This window comes from Drosophila ficusphila, unplaced genomic scaffold (assembly GCF_018152265.1).
Source record: "Drosophila ficusphila isolate 14025-0441.05 unplaced genomic scaffold, ASM1815226v1 contig_197, whole genome shotgun sequence".
Classification (NCBI taxonomy): domain Eukaryota; kingdom Metazoa; phylum Arthropoda; class Insecta; order Diptera; family Drosophilidae; genus Drosophila; species Drosophila ficusphila.
The window spans coordinates 9215864-9233309 of record NW_025064091.1 but is presented as its reverse complement, the minus strand read 5'-3'; the positions used below and the strand labels follow the sequence as shown (position 1 = coordinate 9233309).

Below are 17446 nucleotides of genomic sequence, written 5' to 3'. Positions count from 1 at the left end.
GCATATAAATCTCTGGAGATTTTGAGTATGCTTAAAGAGCTCCAATCGTTGAAGCTTTAATATTGAATCATTCCATTTGTGTCTATTTTTAGCCGATAAGCACAAACGTTGATCGAAATATTCAGGAGTAAGTGCTCTATTTGCTTATCTGCACTCCAAAAAGAAGCGGTTGGACTCGGATAAGAGTGGCAGACGAAGCCCGAAGAGCACCCAGGCTAAGGTCAAATACTGGGGTTAACTCAATGCACAATGCGCAATACCGATAAATCAATATTAAAAAAACAGAGTGACAAATAAAATGCCACGCGTAGTCCGCATTTGGAGCTGTGATAAAAGATTCGCAGCACTTTGATAAAACCCGAGGCGAAAGGAAATAGAAATGCGGGACGGAAAACGGGAGCGACGGGGAAAAACATTGTACAAATATTCAGAGCACTTTCCACATTCATTTATTAAGCAAACAAACAGGGGTCGCTCGGTTACTCAGACGGCGGGGGTGGAAGAGGGGCAGAAGGTCGCCCGGAAAGTGGGTGGTTGCTGGGTTGCTGGGTGGGTGGGTTGGTGGTGGGTGGGCGGCTCCAGATTGCGACAGGCGTCAAAGGTCGGGCCCCTTATTTATTTCCAATTCCAATTCCAATGCTGTGTCATTTGTCGGGCAAATGTTTCCACACCCCATCCCAATTAATCGGGGGAAGGGAAGGGAAGTGAAGGGCAGTGGCAACAAAAGTGAATAGATACAAGGACTAATCCCAAGAAACTTGTAGTCGCAGTGGGTTCCACTAACCACTGGCTTTCCACACCGAATCCCGGCGACATTTAAGTAATTTAAAAGCTTATGGTTAAGGTTGGTGGTCGTAAAAATATCCTATTCTGTTTTATGGAGCGACTTGAATATCACCTTGGGTCATATGGCCTTCTCAATGTAATGACAAGCCTACCTCTGCACTTTAAAATTAATTTTAATTATCTATAATGAAGAAGCGTGGCTATCAGTTTGGCTGGAAGCTGGATTTGAAAAAAGATAGAGGTTGATGTAAGGGAAATGAATATTATGTTACTTCGTTTTCAATATTTTTTTTAACAAGTTGGCTTCAGTAACAGCCAGAAATTTGAAAACATTATGTTTCTTAGCTTCTTTTCTAACAAGTTAGCAAATCCTTACTTGGTATAACCACACATAAAGAAATGCTTGTTAAGTTCTGTAAATCTCTTGAGACTTAAGCCTCTTTATCACTTTAAAGTAAGCTACGCTTATTTAAGTTTGAAAAGTATAAACAGTAACTAAACTAAACTCTCAGACAGAGTTTTGATTGTTTTTAAAACCACTAAATATTTCCCCAAAGAAGTCGATTTGTAAAAAATTCAGCATATTTTTAAACGCTTTCAAAAGAGCTTCCAAGCCTCTAGAGATTTCTATGGCAGCCCCTTAATTCTAATGATATGCCTGTCATACTCCTTTGGTTTTCACCTCAACTACAGTATGCGCCATAAGTTTATCGGTTCTTTCGGCCCAACTTTCTCTGCCTTTCTCTTTCCTTCTCAGCGGCTGTCAGATGCCATTGGCGTTTTTAGTGAGCCAGCGATTTAAAGAATCGCCCAAAGACACGTACGAATGGAGTGCGGGAAAGTGGACGGAAAAGGGGGCAGGGGGAAAAGGAAGAGCGAGGAAAATCAATGGAAATTTATGTGACTCAAATATCAAACAATTTTATTTCCCCGGTCCGTTCGGCCGCCGTCTGCCATTTTCCGCAGTATACATTGCCAGATATTTTCCACAACTTTTGTACACTTATTTGGGTTCTGCGCGAATGCAGCGAGCATTGGAAATTCCCCGAGAGGCCACTGTACAGTGGAGATAGCCGGTTTAAATTCGTGTGCATTGTGCATGCTTAATTGAGTTGTTCCCCCTCCTCCTCCTCCACCTTCGTTCCTTTCTTTTTCTTCCTTTTTCCCAGCGCCTCCCAAGTGGGCGTGGCCATGTGTGTGTGTGTGTGTTTCAAACAGTTTATCGAAGCGGACACCCCGTCCAAAAAAGAAAAAAAGGAAAACCAACTCCATACATTCACTCGTTTCTGTTGATTTAGCCCTGCAAAATGTCCTCGGCCCGTAAATCGCGCACATCGCTTCAGTTGATTTCCATGTCACTGGCAAAACACAATTTGCCCTCGTCCTTTGTGTACACAGCTAAATTCAGGATGGGGTCCATGAAAAAGGACGAAAGGAGGGGCCACTCGAGAGGTCCGGCGCTTAAACAGGGCCAAGATGACATCTAGTCTCGAGGAATCCGAAGGGGGAGATCCCAGACGGTCGATGGGGATGAAACCGGTCTGGTGTATTAATAAAAGCGATGCACAAGGGTTAAAAGGGGGGACCTGCATCCTTACATCTTCAGTTTTCACCCCGAAGGAATTTTGAATGGAATGGCTTTTGAAGAGTGAAAATCGTTAAATGACCTTACACAAAAAATTCCCATTTCACGTTGCACAAATGTAAATGTGTTTGTTAGCATAACAATGAGAAGGCGAAAGCAAAGTCAATTAAGCAAAGAGTATCATATTGCATTCTGTACACAAATCGAGCAAAACAAAAAATCAGGCGACCAAAAAGTACCTGGTACTTATTACACTATTACAAAAAATGTTGCACATATTTAAAAGATTGCTCGGCTTTAAGTATGCACTTTGCTGATCGAGAATTTGCATATTAAAATACTTGAGGGGTCGGCAAACATGACATGGAATGCGATATGCATTATTATTCAAAGAGTGCGGGGTGCGAGAATCCATTTGCTCTGTTTTTTCAGTGCCATTATTTGCGCTCATTGTTATTAATTTGATTCAATTTTAAATCGATTGCTTATGGGATTTGCGCACGGAAGCGTGAACAATAAAGTAAAGTCGCTTCGCTTATTTGAGGTCATTTCAGAGAAATTCGAGTGTATATATCCCAAAACAATGCCACACACAATACAATGCAGCTTTGAATTATACACAAAACCTGAGATAAATGCCACAAAGTGTTGCGACACAACCGCAAAACGAGACGAAAGTAATGGAAAGTTGGGAAAGTTGTGGAAAGTCGGGTGTCCTTTGATCGATGAAAACCCGTTGCGGGTCCATTGGTTTTCCCATCCCCACAGTGTCACTTAATCCTGCCGGAACTTGTGGGCACTTTCATCCATATTCATTAAGCCCCACGATGCGGCAACAGTTCTCCGCTTTTTTGAGAAACTATTTTTATTAATTCCAGAAACAAACGCCTTGCTTTCCAATTCGAGAGCAAACCGCAACGGGCCTAGAAACCCGCCTTGCTCCCCATTTATTTGCCCCCCGAAACTTCATCTGCAACCTCGTCATCATCATTATCATTTTCATCGTTGGGAGAAAGTTTTCCCAGCCGCAGAAATGATTGCTGTCACCGATAAGACGACTGACAATCGCCGAAAGGAGCTGGGCGAAAAGTTTTCACTACTTTCGGTTTTAATTTCGCAAATTGCATTTGCCAATGTTGTTTATCCAATCCACTGGCTGCGGAACAAGGAGCAGGGAACCAGGAATAAGGAATGAGGAGCAGGTGCAAGTGGCTCCGTCTCCTCGATTGTCGCATCCTGTCGCCGAAGTTCCTTTATTAACACGATTCTCGTGGCGCGGCGTCCGCATAAGAAAAATACTTGCCTGCCGCGTGAATCCTTCAGGTTTTCCCCCTTTGGTTTTTCCCCCTGGCTTGCCACTCCTTGGCTTCCCCTCCCCTTGGTTTTCCCCCAACAACCCTCCATAGCTCTAATCGATTTTTGATGAGATTTTTGTATTCAATTTTGGTTTTGATAGGTAACGAGGAGCGCATAACGCGAAGTTGGGGCTTTCGTGGGGGGTCCTTGGGAGGTTTCCGGGGGACTTTAGTGGGGCGTTGAGCATGGCTCTAAGTGGAGTGCAAAGGGGCGACGGGGGAGGTGGCTTTTTCTTCCCGCAGGAAGATGAAAATCGGAAGTTGGGATTGGAGGCTGCGAAAGTCGGAGGAGAGGGGAACCTCAGATGGAGGAGCCATGACAACGATGCCATTGACATAATTCCGCACCGCTTTTGTTTGTATTGCCAATGGAAGGGGGGCTGTTAAAGGGTGGCGGTGGAGGGGGAGTGGGGGAAAATGCATGATGGTTGCTGATGGTTGGAAAAACCAGTGGGGAAACCAACCACTCGCCTTCGGGCGGTTAAGTAAAAGCAAACGACTCCTCCTTTGTTTGGCTTTCATTCGCTTGAGCTCGAGTTGATTTACGCAGTGGCTCTCATAACTGGGCTAAGGTTTCCCTGCAATTGACTTTTTACTGCAACGCCAGTTAGCCACCAACCAACAACCAACAACCAGCTAACCAACCAACAAACCAACCTACCAACCAGCCAAAGGGTCCGAACCACGACGCCACATTATTATTTTGAAGGGTTCTTTCGGATTTGGTCGGATGAATGTGTGCGCATTAGGTTTGCTTTGAAACTTTAATAGTTTTTCGGAAAGCTCAAAATAATTGAATGGTTGGTCTTTCGGTGGTAAGGGGAAAAAAGGATAAAAACTAAAATGAAATTATTATTATGTTTGATTAATTCTATGCTTATCTGTTTGACAGATTGATTAAGTTTTAATTTCTAGTACAGGGATAACCAGAAACTTATTAACAGTAAATATTACATTTATATTTAATAAGACTCTTTTCATTTCCTTATATTTCTTTGATCTCGAATTGAATGGTTGTTTGTCTTGAAGTACGACTTTCCAATAAAAAGAATCAGGGAATGATTTGTATGACTTCATCTGGAGAAATGGGTCACCAGTTCGCTTATCCTTTAGCCATCGATTTGTGCTCTCCTCCCGAGCGTAGTTTTCCACTCTGTCTATCTGGCAATCCCATCTCGTTATCCTACTGCCGCTTTTTTCTCACAAATTTTCCCTTCTTACGTCAGCGTCGCAGTCTTAGTTTCGCATTCGTGCAAATCACATTAGTCGGCGTGCAAGTCCTTCTCGCAAAAAATCAGAGACCATCGATGGAGTGATTGAGCCCCTCGAACTTCGCAGATGTGTGCATGCATGTGTGTATGTGTGTATGTGTGTATGTGTATGTATGTGTATGTGCAACTCCTTCCAGGATCCGCCAATCTTCATTCTCCCGCTCTTTCCTTATCCCCATCGAAATTGGCAATTTCGTTTTCATTTAACGCTGACGAAATGCATTTCCTGAAATGAACAGCGGGCAGGACGAAGCCGGAGATGGAGTCGTGAATAGGGGAAGGGGAGCGGAAAGGGGAAAGGGGAAAGGGGGGTTCGGAGGTCGCAGGATGCAGGATGTGCCTGGCACAGAAGTCCACTGGAGCGAAGGAGGAAGAGGAGCGAGAGGACCACTCCTCTGGCTTTTCGCAATGTCAAACGCTGCCGCAAGGACGACAGCCGGAAGTACCGTACGGCCAGTGGGCAAAAGCCGCCCAAAGGGGGCGTGGCTGGAGGTCAAAAGGGGGCCGGGGGTCTGGACAATAAGTTTAATATATTGGCATGGACTTAAGCACAGCCAGGTGCTCGACTGCAGACCAGTTGAGAACCATTCTGTGCAGCTCTGGTTTTTATTTTTTTTTCAAGCATTTAAAGCAGCTATATAAAAGGACCAACATATGTCCAGTGTCCAGGATTCAGGACTCAGCGAGCAGGACCCGGACTCGGATTTGGAACTCGAGTGACTGGAATGACTGGACTGTCTGGTCTTGTATCCGGTTCTCGGCAACTGATTAAGACATTCTGGCTAATTCCCCTGCACCTGCGACACGACACCAAATGCACTTCGATTTGTCTGCATATCGTGACTCTGACAGGGATCTCCGACATGTCCAACATGTCTGGCATGTCCAACATCTCCAGCTGACGAAAGGTCAAGGAGGCACGGGTTCAAAGTCAGGTGTTGTGTAACTCAATGTAAGAGATGTAATTAAGCCTGAATTAGGTAGGAGGAGCTTAGGAGTTGGGTTGGGAGTCTGAGGAAGTGAACTCAGTCTGCAAAAGTTTGTTTCATTCGGATACTGCTTTTGAAAAAGTAATTAATCATGTAATTGATAGCAGAAATTTTAGGAGTTGCGTAACTTAAACATGTCAACTTTGAACTTTTCCTTAAAAAAAAGTTACCTTTTAAGGCTGGGTGGTGTTGTTAAAAAAAGAGTTAATTAATCATGTATTTGATAGAAGAAACTTCAGGAGTTTGATATAACGAACTTGTAGATTTAGTTTCAAGAAATGTTTTAAAGCTTTCGTTATGTTTATAATATATGTTGGAAACTATTTAATCACAAAATCAGTAATTGTGTAATTAAATCTAAGTCTATATTTTCGACGATTGTTCACATGATAGATATATGATATAGTCGTGCGATTTTTATGAAATTTATTTCCAAATTCAAGTGTCATTAGAAAACTACTTTGTTGTCCGATTTCTATGAAATCATTTTCTCAAACATTTCCAAAACTAAAAGATCTAAGAATCATATTTATTGCCAATATTTATATATACAATATTCTTCGATCTTTCGGATGGCAGCAATAATTTTAATTTTTTTTTTTTTTTGACGTTTTTATTTAGTAAAAACATTATAAAATGGTCAAAAATCATTTCATATCAACGGGGATGACATTTTCTTTCACGTTTCTCGGTCTATAAAATTTTTATCTGGGCATAAATTGAGTTCACTTAAAAAGAAATGCCAGTTTGTCTACAGAAATTTTTTATTTGGGATTTAGTTTACTGACAGTTGGTTCTCCGGTTAACTTGGCTGCAGGGTCGAACTGCAAAAGTTCACAGTCGCCACGAACGGAATCCATCAGCCGGAGTTTTAAATTGCATTTAGAGTCCCCTGATCCCCCATTAGTCGTAAAAAAGAACTTGTGTCCATTGCAACCCCTCGTCGTTCTTTATTTCGAGTGGACTCAAGTTGCCACCTGACTTTTCGACTGCGAGCTTTAATTCCCCTTCGCTGGAAAGTTGTTCGCTTTATCTCAAGCACTGTCCGCTTATCCTGTGCAAGGATATTTGTGTGGCTCAGCTCGACCTGTAACCTTAGTCTCTGTGTCCTTCTAGAACGCCCCCCCTTACAGTCCCCTTCTCCCCTCCCCCTCTGCTCCTCCCCCTTTTCATGTGACCTCAAAACTAAATCGAAACTTGCAGTTGCAGTGGCAGGACAATCTCGGCGTTATCCTTCCGTTGTTGTTCCTTCCTCTGGCCGAAGTTTGTGCGGCTCGCAAAATTGCAACAATTCAAATAGAAAACCGAATACTTTTCAGATCACAGACTCCCTTCCCCCTTTCCCTTGCATTTTCCCATTCTGCGGGGGTTTCCCATTCGATAATCGCTGTTTGTCATTTGTTGTTTATCTTTGGGGCTGCAGGGGCAAACTTACCGAAAGTCCTCGAGTTACAACATGAAACAAGTCGATGCCGGAGACACCTGCAAGTGGAGAGAGGGGGAAATCCATTAGTTAAGTTCTTGACAAGGCTGCCAGTTTATTACACCCCCTCCCCCCCAAAAAAAACATCCCCCGGAAAGTATTAATGATGCAACTGTCAAAGTTTTCGAGGCGAGAAAGACTCCACCTGCTAATGAGGCAACTCCAGGTTCCCCAGATTCAAGAGTCCCTTATCTCCTTTTCTTTTTTGGGTAAATTGAAAAGAATTAATGACAGCTCGCAAAAGCCAGTTTCGGGGGAAGGAGAAAGTAGAAAGGAGAGAGGAGAGTGCGAGGACGACCACGTCAAAGACATGCCAAACATATCACGTAAAACATTAAAATGTTGCAAGGAGCAGGGGGGCGGCAAAATGAGATGGGCAAACAGTGTTTGCCGCTGCCAAATGGAAATGTTGTTGAGGAAAATGGGAAAAAATAAGGGAGCGCAAAAAATGGGGAATGAATTAATGAAACGAAGTGGGAGGAGGAGTGGGTGGGTGGCAAAGAAAACAATTAAAAGAATTTATTGCTTCAGTTTAATGAATTTTCAGCTTGTTTGCACGCACACATGCCAAGTTTTGGATGGGATTCTGCCAGTTCAGCATTTTCCTTCTCTCTCTCAGCCATTTGATGCAAGTGGGTGGCAAATGGGTGGCTAGTGGGTGGCGGTGGGCGAAGGGGCTGCGGCCTAAAAAGGCGCCACAGGTGTAAAACGCTTATAAATCTGCGGAACTTCGTCTGCGTGTGTTAGTGTAAAATGTGTGTGTAGGTTTGAATGGGAATGAATGTTATTGTTGAACAGTGCTTAATGAAGTTTTTTTTTTCTGTTCACCTTCCAAACAGAATTTTTGCAGCTGCTTAGACGGGAATTGATGGGTAGTCGGAATCTGATGAGGCAGCTGAGGCTGCCACACGTGGAAAGGAAGCTCTCGAAAATCATTTTAAATGGTCCTGATGCTTGTGCCCTTGTTTCGCATTCATCCTGCTCTTGGCTGTTTTTGGTTCGAGTTTATTTGCGCTAAGGCAATTAACAAAGTTGCCAAGATGATCTGAGCTCTTCAGTACAGTCTCACCTGAGATACTACGGGCTTAAGTTAGATATCTTGGAAAAAGTACGACTAAATGTTGAGACAATACCAATAAATTTATTTCCTGGCTAAAAACTCATTTTGTAAATATCTCTTATGAAGTTGAACATAAAGGTGTGCTTGTGTTTAACTTGAAAAGTAGGTACCTCCACGGATAACCAGCTAAAAAGATATACTAGTATTATATGATCAAAAGTAGAGTGGTATTTGAGAATCAAAGATTGCTTAATTCATATTTATATCTGTCTGTTTAGTCTGCCTGTTTAATTGCAACAGAAGTCGTTTTCAAATTGAACACCTAGTTTAAGTGCCTTAGGTGTTTCTCCCTTTTCTTACACATTGTAAATGAAAACCAAAATGTTGAGAATCTAGTGTAGTTATACTTACGCCTACAGTAGCCTTTGTAACTGAGTTGAATTCAACCCGTCAGATATTCATGTTGCAAGCACTTCCTTGTGCATTTGTGCCTCGTGAACTGGCTGAAGGAAACGTGAGACGTGTCGGAGTGCAGGGAGAAGTGATAAATATAGATTTCGCAGTCTGAGCGGCTGTTGCATAAGCCTTCTCTAAACGCCCGCCAGACACCTTGGCCAAGAAACAGAGCGGATATTATGGGCCACGAAGTGTTGACGGCAGACCAGGTGAACTATACTATACTACGGAGCTCCTGGCAACCGGACACCCAAGATGCAACGCTTTCCCGGCGGGAGGGAAAACTAAGGTGGGTGGGGTCTTGGCTTCTCTTGGCTTCAATTATGAAACAATAAACAATTTGCCTGGCCATTCCCTGTCATCTTCTCCGAGTTTTTTTTTTGTTCTTGCCCCACGGCTGCTGTTGCGCTGCAAATTGGCTGCGACACTTGCCCCCATTTCCCCTGTTTTCCCCGCACTTTCCCCACTTTCCCTGGACTTCACACTCTGCCTGTTGTCATCGCCACTTCGCCGGAAGCAGATATTTTGATAAATTTTTTGTGCCATCTTGTGTTTTGGTTTTTGAACTACTGGCCGGCGTTTTGCCAGCATTTCCCAGATAACTGGGCTTTATGAAACATTGTAATTTGGTTTGGCTTGCCAGCAAGCTTTTCCTTTCACTCACTCGACTGTTAATTTATTGCCAGGGGAGTTCCCCCACCCAACTGGCCAACGTGATCCTGGCAACTGTTTGCAGGACAACGTAACTCGTATTGGTTATTGATTTGCTGGCCGGCACCTTTTATTTTTTCGGATAAAACAAACCTGGTCTTTGATTTCATTGAGTTCGAATTTCAGGCAGGAGTTTTTATTTGTTCAAGACTCGGCCACAACGAAAGCTTTGGAAACAATAAGCCAAGTTAGTAGGGGCACGTGCTGGAATGGTCTTCGAATTCAAAGTGCGGCCATGCTGGCAAATTAAAAGTTGTGTTCAATTTAAGGCCAGTAATTTGATTACGAACCTAACGAATAGTATTTACTTTGCCCAATAATGGAGTAAGCCAATTATTTTGGGATAGAGAGGCAAGCAATTATGCGCCTTAAAGATTTGAGCATAACTTTATTGCTTTTATGTGTTTCAAGTTTCGTTTCTACGAGCTTAGAGCGCCTTTCATGTTTTCAATAGACTTTATAGACTTTTCCCTAATTCTGTAAGAATAAATGGCTTAGGGGCATTTTCTTTGGCCGTACACGCAGTAAAATTCAGGCCAAAGGCAGAAGTCAATTTGCCAAGGTTGTCTGGCTTTGGCCAAAAGGAAAAAAAACCGGAGAAAGGAGAGAAAAGTGCCTGGGAGCAGGTCGTAAATCTTGGCACTTTTCACTTGGCACTGACCACTGGCCACCTCCCACTTTTGTGGCCTTAAATATTCATTTGTCGGAGTTGAAAAATTGAACGACTCCCGATTCTCAGTACTCGATTCTTGATTCCTTCTTCGATTTTCAGAGGGGTGTGGGGTGCGGGGGGTGTGAATGGGGGTGGTGGAAAATTGCAATCTGCTGACAGGTCCGAGTAATCGCCGTTCATTGCCCGGTTTTTCTTCCTTTTTTTTTTTTTTTTTTTTTTTGTATTTGTATCGGCGATATCGCCGTTGGCACAGGCATCGATGAGGTCGGGATATTAAGCCTTAATTTATGCAACGATTTCTTTGCGCAACGTGTTTATCGAGCGCCACTCACAACATTGCCGCACCAAGGAGGCGCCTCAAAGGGGGCAAGCCCATGGCAATATCCTTCCGTACAGGGAAACCCCATTAGTTGGACCTGGCCAAGGATTTCCCTGCTTCCCCCAAGGGACTTCCTTCAGCCGGTTACCACTTTCATCGGGAGCTGATTTCATCTGAGCCACTTTCGGTAAAAAGTTTACGTTTCCGGCTTGAGTCTACAAACATTTTCCCCGAAACTGCAATACAAACTTCAATTTGGGTTTTATGAGCCAAACGGCAGTTCGACATTCGACTGGCTTGCCACGCAGTTTTAAAAACTATTTCAACAACTTTCTTTTCATTCGATTTTATTTGTATGCAAGAATTTGTGGAAAAGTTTTGCTGATAACATTTCAAGGAAATGTCTTTAAGTTCCGACATGATTATTTTCATTCTGCGATTAACGATTATAACTGTCGTTACTTATTTGCTCTCCCGCTTGTTCTTTTTTAATGAATTATATGTTTATTTTCAACCTGCGATTTGTGATTATAACTATCGCTACTATTTTCTTCTATTTTTATCCAGCACGGTATACATATTTTTGTTCCTTTTGTTGAATGAACCCAAACTAAGCACGTTGTTTTTCATCGAAAATGTCAATGACACTTCACAGGTGCCATCACATTTGAGCTTTTAGTCCACTCTTGAAATAGTATTCAACCCTATTTCGGGTATCCTAAATGCACCGAAACAGAGGACATTTGCTGAGCTGCGCTGGATTTCATCCACGGAGTGAGTTCGGGGAAATGGGAAAATGGGAAAAGGGAGAAGGGAGCTGGATGCAGATGGCATATGGTACATGGCATATGGTTGAATGCCTCGATGGCTTGGTGGCCTGGTTGGTTGGCTGCTCCCTCGAGTGCCGAATGCTGGGAGCCAGTAGTCAGTAGTCAGGACTCAGGATACAGGATACAGGATTCAGGAGCTGGGAGATTGAGTTTTCCTCAAGCAAACTGGGGCGCAGGAAAACACACCAAAGAAGCCCGTTGTTGTGGATGGGAAATGGGATGTTGCTACTGCTGCTGCTGCTGCTGCTGCTGCTGCAATGTTGTAATGTTGCAAGTGAGAATGCATCATTAGTGCGGCAAAGCCACGTGTTGCTGGCAAAGAGCTGGGGTGGAGCACTCGAGCCGCAATAACCCACTGGGAAATGGGAGAACCACTTTCGAAGGCGGGGAAACCATGTGGCAAATGAGGCTAAAACACAAGTGAAGCCAGCCAAAACCAGAAGATACGTCCTCGTCTTCGTTTCCATCCATGTCCATGTCCACATTCATGTCTCCTTCTTGGTCTCTGTCTCTTTCCCTGTCTCCTTTCCCTGTCTCTTCCTCTGTCTCTGTCTGTGTCTGTGTTCCTGTCTCTTTTCTTGTCGCCAAGTGGCAGTGATGGATAGATGCCGGCAATGGATGGAACAGGACAGCAGTCAACGTTCATTTCCTTGCCGGGAAACTAATATTCAAGCGGCAGCAGCCGAGTGCAGGATTGCGAGAAGGATACACTGAATTCGCTCGACCAGCAAGATTGAGTTATCAATGGGATGTTTCAGGACATCAGTGGCTCGGAATGGCGAATTTCCTAAGCAAGCAGATTGCCATTTGCTCAAGACGCTCTGCTATTTGACATTTACTGTGCCTTTTCACGCCGTTGGGTTTTTGTTTGGTTTTAAGGCTTAAAGAACACACCGCTGAATGGCTTGAAACCAGCTGTATATAATTGATTTATTATGTTATTAACAAAATTAAAGAGTTTAAAGAATGTGTTCTATGCAATACTCATTTACTCAAACCATTTCCTATTCAAATGTCGGTTTTACTTTCATATCTAACACTGACAATCCTTTGTAAACTTGTTCCTTTAAGTTAAGCTGATTTATTGTAAGTCATTTTAGTTGTTGCTTTTAGTTGAACTTATTAATAATCCATACGAATTTGCATGAGTCATAAAAAAAGTCACATGTTGCCATTAGCAGGTGATTAAATCAACATGGAAAATGTGTAAATTAATTGGCTGACCAACAGGATGTATTTTTAAGAGTGTTGATTTTGAACAGCGAACAAGTCGCCTCAGGTGGCACTGACTTAATGCTCTGAGCCCAGTAAAAACAAATTGAACATCAGGGCGCTAGAAACAACAGCACTCCAAATCTGAAAATAGTTATATTATTGTTTGAAAATTCCCCGTAGTGTAGTTAGTAATCCCGGAGCAAGGATGCCGAAACGCGCTCCTTACACTTGGCGGCAGCCGGACTTTCCCGGCGACGGGAGCGACATGTCCTGGCAGAATCCCACCCTGCTGGTCATCTGCCAGGACGCGGACTTGGAGACGGCCATCCAGCCGCTGCTGCGCTCCCTGAAGCAGCCCTTTGCCCCCGGCCAAGTGGCAAGTATCTTTGTGCACGAGACGATGCGCGGGCGGTTCTGCGAGAAGGTGAAGGCCCTGATGGAACCGATGCACCGCCAGGCGGCCGGCCACGCCCACTATCTGAAGGCGGTGGAGATGGCCGAGTGCCTCAAGGCGGAAGTGGTCAGTCTGCTGACGCCGGACGACATTCGCTTCCGTTTCCGGATGACTCCCGGCTCCCCGGTGATCGTCTGCGAGTTCGACCAGAGCTTCTTCGGCGGATCCCGCCCCAGTTCGCTGGTCACGCTCCACACCTTCCGCCACGCCTCCGATCTGCCACGCCTCCTGGCCACCGAGCGGGTGCCTTTCGAGAGCGCCGCCGTCTGGGGATTCAAGATGGCCGCCGTCTACGAGGCGGCCTTGCATCTGGATCTCCAAAAGGTCTACATCAACTGCCAGGCGGTGCCGCTCATCCCGGTCATCCAGGAGTACCTCGAGGCGGAGCAGTCCCACGTGGTGCTGGCCAAGTACCACCACTTCGAGGTGGTTTCGCACGGCGGCAAGCATCGGGTTATAATTTATCCCGCCAAGGTCATCTGGGAGCCGACCGTTCGATCCGCTGGCGGCGGTCAAGGTCAAGGCGGAGGTCAAGGCGGAGGTCAAGGTGGGGATCAAGGTGCAGGTCAAGGTGAAGGTGAAGGAAAGAGCAAGGAGAGCGTCAAGCGGACATCTAAGAGCAAAGTTCAGAGTCGCGCGGGATTTCGTTCAAGATACTTTTCAAAAGTTTGAAGTTCACGCAAATTACCAGTAACTAGAAAGTGACAATCTTTATTTCAAGATTTTTAAGATTTAAGTTATGAAGCGTACTTTTCAAATTAATAAAGTCATATAGTGGTAGAGTGTTACTCAAATAAAATATAATCCTTAAGGCAAATAAGCTCTTTAGTTCCTATGTTGCCCCTCTGACCCTTATCAAATATAAAGCTTTTCTTTTAATATAATCATGAGTGGCACATTTGTATCATTTCTATTAAAAGAAATAGAGGAAAATACAAAACACATAGTTAAAGTCATATCTTTAATTTTCATTTCTATTAGAAAAGCCAAAGACAATGTTGAATGGTATAGTCAATAACAACCAAGTTTAATAGTTCCTAGATTTGCAAAAACCTTATTACAAGTTTAGTAGTGCATGAACAACAATTATTTTAACTCGAATATTTATTTATTATTTATTTATTTTGGCTCACAACTACTTTAAACTTTAGCGCTAGTATTATTATCTTCACCGTGGCTGGTTGATCATTTTCCATCTGGCAACTGTCTAACGTCTCTCAAAGCTGTTTCGCCTCCCCCAACCCCCTCATCCCCCTCACCGCCTCAACCCCCCCGCAAATCCGCAATCAGGAGCATCTCTAGGCCATAAACAACTACCGACGCGTATGTAAGTGGGCGAGAACACAGAAATAGTTCAAGTGCCTACTTTCGGCAGTCCAAAGCACTTAGTCGTGTTGCAACGTTAACCCTTGCACCACTCTCCACCCACTTTCCGCCCACTTTCCACCCACTCTCCACCCACGTTCCACCCACTCCCATGCCCCATGCTCCACATTCAGTCATGCCACATTGCATCTATCCGCGATTTTCGCAATGAGTTTCACTTAACTTTTGCGTCACTTAAATGTAATTTGTGGAACTTTTTGGCGCAGCCTTTGGGCTTTGTGTGTATGTGTGTGTTCGTGTGTGTATATGTGGGCATGGCATATTCGAAGAGGTAGTGGTTATGCACATGTGTGTGTGTGTGAGCAGCTGTTGTTGCCCATTCGATTGCATTCGCTTCGTTCGCCACTTTTGAGTGCATTTCAGTGTAATCAAGCGCCCACTTCAGAAGTCCTTCCCCATTTCGCCACCCATCCAGCCCACCAGCCCACCAACCAGCCAACCAACCACCCACTTTGCCACCCAACCACCCACTTCGCAGCCCGCACTCTGTTGCAGTTTCATGCTTTTTAGCATTTCATCATTTGTTGCCAGCTTTTGCCTGCCAACAACAAAATTCTCTCTATTTTTTATTCAGCATTTCGATTTTGTAAGCCTACAGAAAAGGAAATGTTTTCGGGGGAGGGGAAAGTGGGACAGGGGCGGTTGGTAGGTAGGGCGGTGGGCGTGGCTGGGCCCAACTCTTATGCATTGTTTTTATTTCTCGCCACCCCCTTTTTGGCGCCTCGCTATGTGTTTGAGTGGCCTTTTAATGCAGCCGCTTAGCGCGCGTGTTGCAACTCGAGTTGAGTTGTTGCCGTTGTTGTTGTTGTTGATGTTGCTGCTAATGTTGTTGCTGTTTCTGTTGTTTCTGTTGCTGCTGTTGCTGCTGTTTGCCCTGCTGTTGGCAACGATATTCATTATTTATTTCACTGACCCAGTTGCCGGCTGGTCCATGGCCTGACCCAATTTCCCATTCCCACTCCCAGTAAGCCAGTAAGTTGGCTGTCCAAACTTGGCGAAAAAAAGCATATTTCATTGAGCCTCATTGCTTTCGATCAAACAGGATGTGCCGTCAAGTCGGATCATCACTTCACTCAAGGAAATGAAATTCAAAGTTTGTTTTCCAATTGACTGGTCATAAAATTAGGATTGGATCAACTTTGAAGGGAGTCCGTCATCTGAAGGAACAATTTCATTATCCGCGCAAACAAAAGAATGTTTATGGTATTTCCTTTTGATTTTATAACCAATGCTTTACAGAATATTTTTGTAGGATTTATAGATTGATACAAGTTTACGAGCATGTTCAACAATTTGTACAGCAGTTTATTGTTTATCAAGTTTTAATTGCATTGATGCAAAAATGAATCTTATCTAAAATTTAGAGAATAGAATTTTTTTTAGAGCGATTGAAACCTGTAATTTACTTTTTCTTTAAATTAAATTCAGATAATTCTAAACATTTTTAAAGCTTTGATTATTTTCTTCACACGAACTTATTTATAAGAGGTTTACAAACAGCAAAAAGCAAATAAGAAATAGCTCGGCGTAATTAATTTACAAAATGAGTTCGAAACCGATTCAAGGCTTCCAGAATCTGGTGGCAGGTCAGGATTGACCAGTTCCACTAGGGATTCCACCCAGCCGCAATTTCAATGGAAGGAAAATGGGATTGGAGGGGACAGCATCAAATTGAGTGGAAGACATTGTATTAGACGGGATAACACGACGGGACATGTGGCACGATGGCTGTTCGTTCGGTTCGTTCGCTTGATTACAAAGAGGAGGACTTAGCAGTGCTCCCGGACAACAGGACAACTGGACAACTGGGCAGCTGAAGTCAGAAGTGAGGAGAATGGAACTCAAACTCAACTCAACTCAACTGACTGACTGACTGACTGACTGACTGACTGACTGACTGACTGACTGGCAACAAATCCAACTGAGCTCGTCCTTCATCCTTCATCCCGTTCCCTCCCCGTTCCTCCTTGTCATCCGCTGCTCGGGGCAACGAGGTCCTTCCTGGACAATTACAAAATTTAGATTATGTTTTCGTTTCTGTTTTATTTTTTTCTTGTGTCGTTTCCCTCTTTGTATTCGCTTGCCACAAACAATGCAGCCTAAATGCTGGGGCAAGGACGGGTGGCAGGGAGGCAAGGGGGCGTGGTGCTGATTGACAGGAAACAACGCCAACAAGTTGTTGACGGCACTGCCACAAAAGGGGGGCGTTGGCGGAAGGAGGCGTGGCAGGAGCAAAGGAGCAGCTGTTGCCCGAGTTGGTGCTGAATTAACTTGCATTGTACGCCGTCAGACAAAAGCCGATGGACGATGGCAAAGGTTGGGGGTGGGGCGGGGCAGAGGACTATCCCCTACATATATATAAAAAAAAAATATATATATATAGAGGGAGTGAATAGGAGCCGGGGTTTTCGAGGGAGTCGCTGGGGGGCAGCAACTCGGCAACTTATGCAGCGAAATGTTTGCCGTCGTCCGCTTCTATTGTGCGACGGCATTTAAAAGCCCCGAACCGCCCACCCAACACCGCCCACTTCCACACCCCCTAAGCGACCCCGCTCGCAACTTTCCGGCGACCCTGCCACTCCCCCTTCCGCCCCGCCAACCCCTACACCTCCACTGCCCCGCGTACTCCAGTGCATCTCGGAAGTTCGCACACTTCTGCTCACAAAGCATACTAAACTCCCTTTTTCACGGAATGCACTGCTAGGAATTTTCAATTTAAATTGCAAGTTTAATTAACTACTTCGTTTAAAGAAGATTTATGGCCATTCGCATAAGCATTTTAACTCAACAATTAACATTTTCATGCCATGCTAAGTCTCTAGGAAACGAATTCTCAGAACTTCTGCTTCCCCTTTTGGTGTGTTTAAAACATA

At 44.2% G+C, this 17446-nt stretch overlaps 2 protein-coding genes across 2 annotated transcripts in view; one reads left to right on the top strand and one right to left on the bottom strand.

Annotated features, from left to right (window-relative positions):
• LOC108091182 overlaps window positions 1-17446 on the bottom strand; it is a 95959-nt gene that overhangs the window by 31760 nt on the left and 46753 nt on the right. Inside the window, 1 exon segment of the mRNA XM_017190254.2 lies at window positions 7422-7468. The gene's annotated coding sequence lies outside the window, so the exon portion shown is untranslated.
• Window positions 12738-14004, top strand: LOC108091186. Its single transcript, XM_017190258.1, has one exon. The coding sequence runs from the start codon at window positions 12939-12941 to the stop codon at window positions 13857-13859; it is 921 nt and encodes a 306-aa protein (XP_017045747.1). The 5' UTR covers window positions 12738-12938; the 3' UTR covers window positions 13860-14004.

What these genes read in the sequence shown, in the direction of transcription:
- LOC108091186 (XM_017190258.1), top strand. Translation starts at nt 12,939, where the DNA reads ATGCCGAAACGCGCTCCTTACACTTGGCGGCAGCCGGACTTTCCCGGC.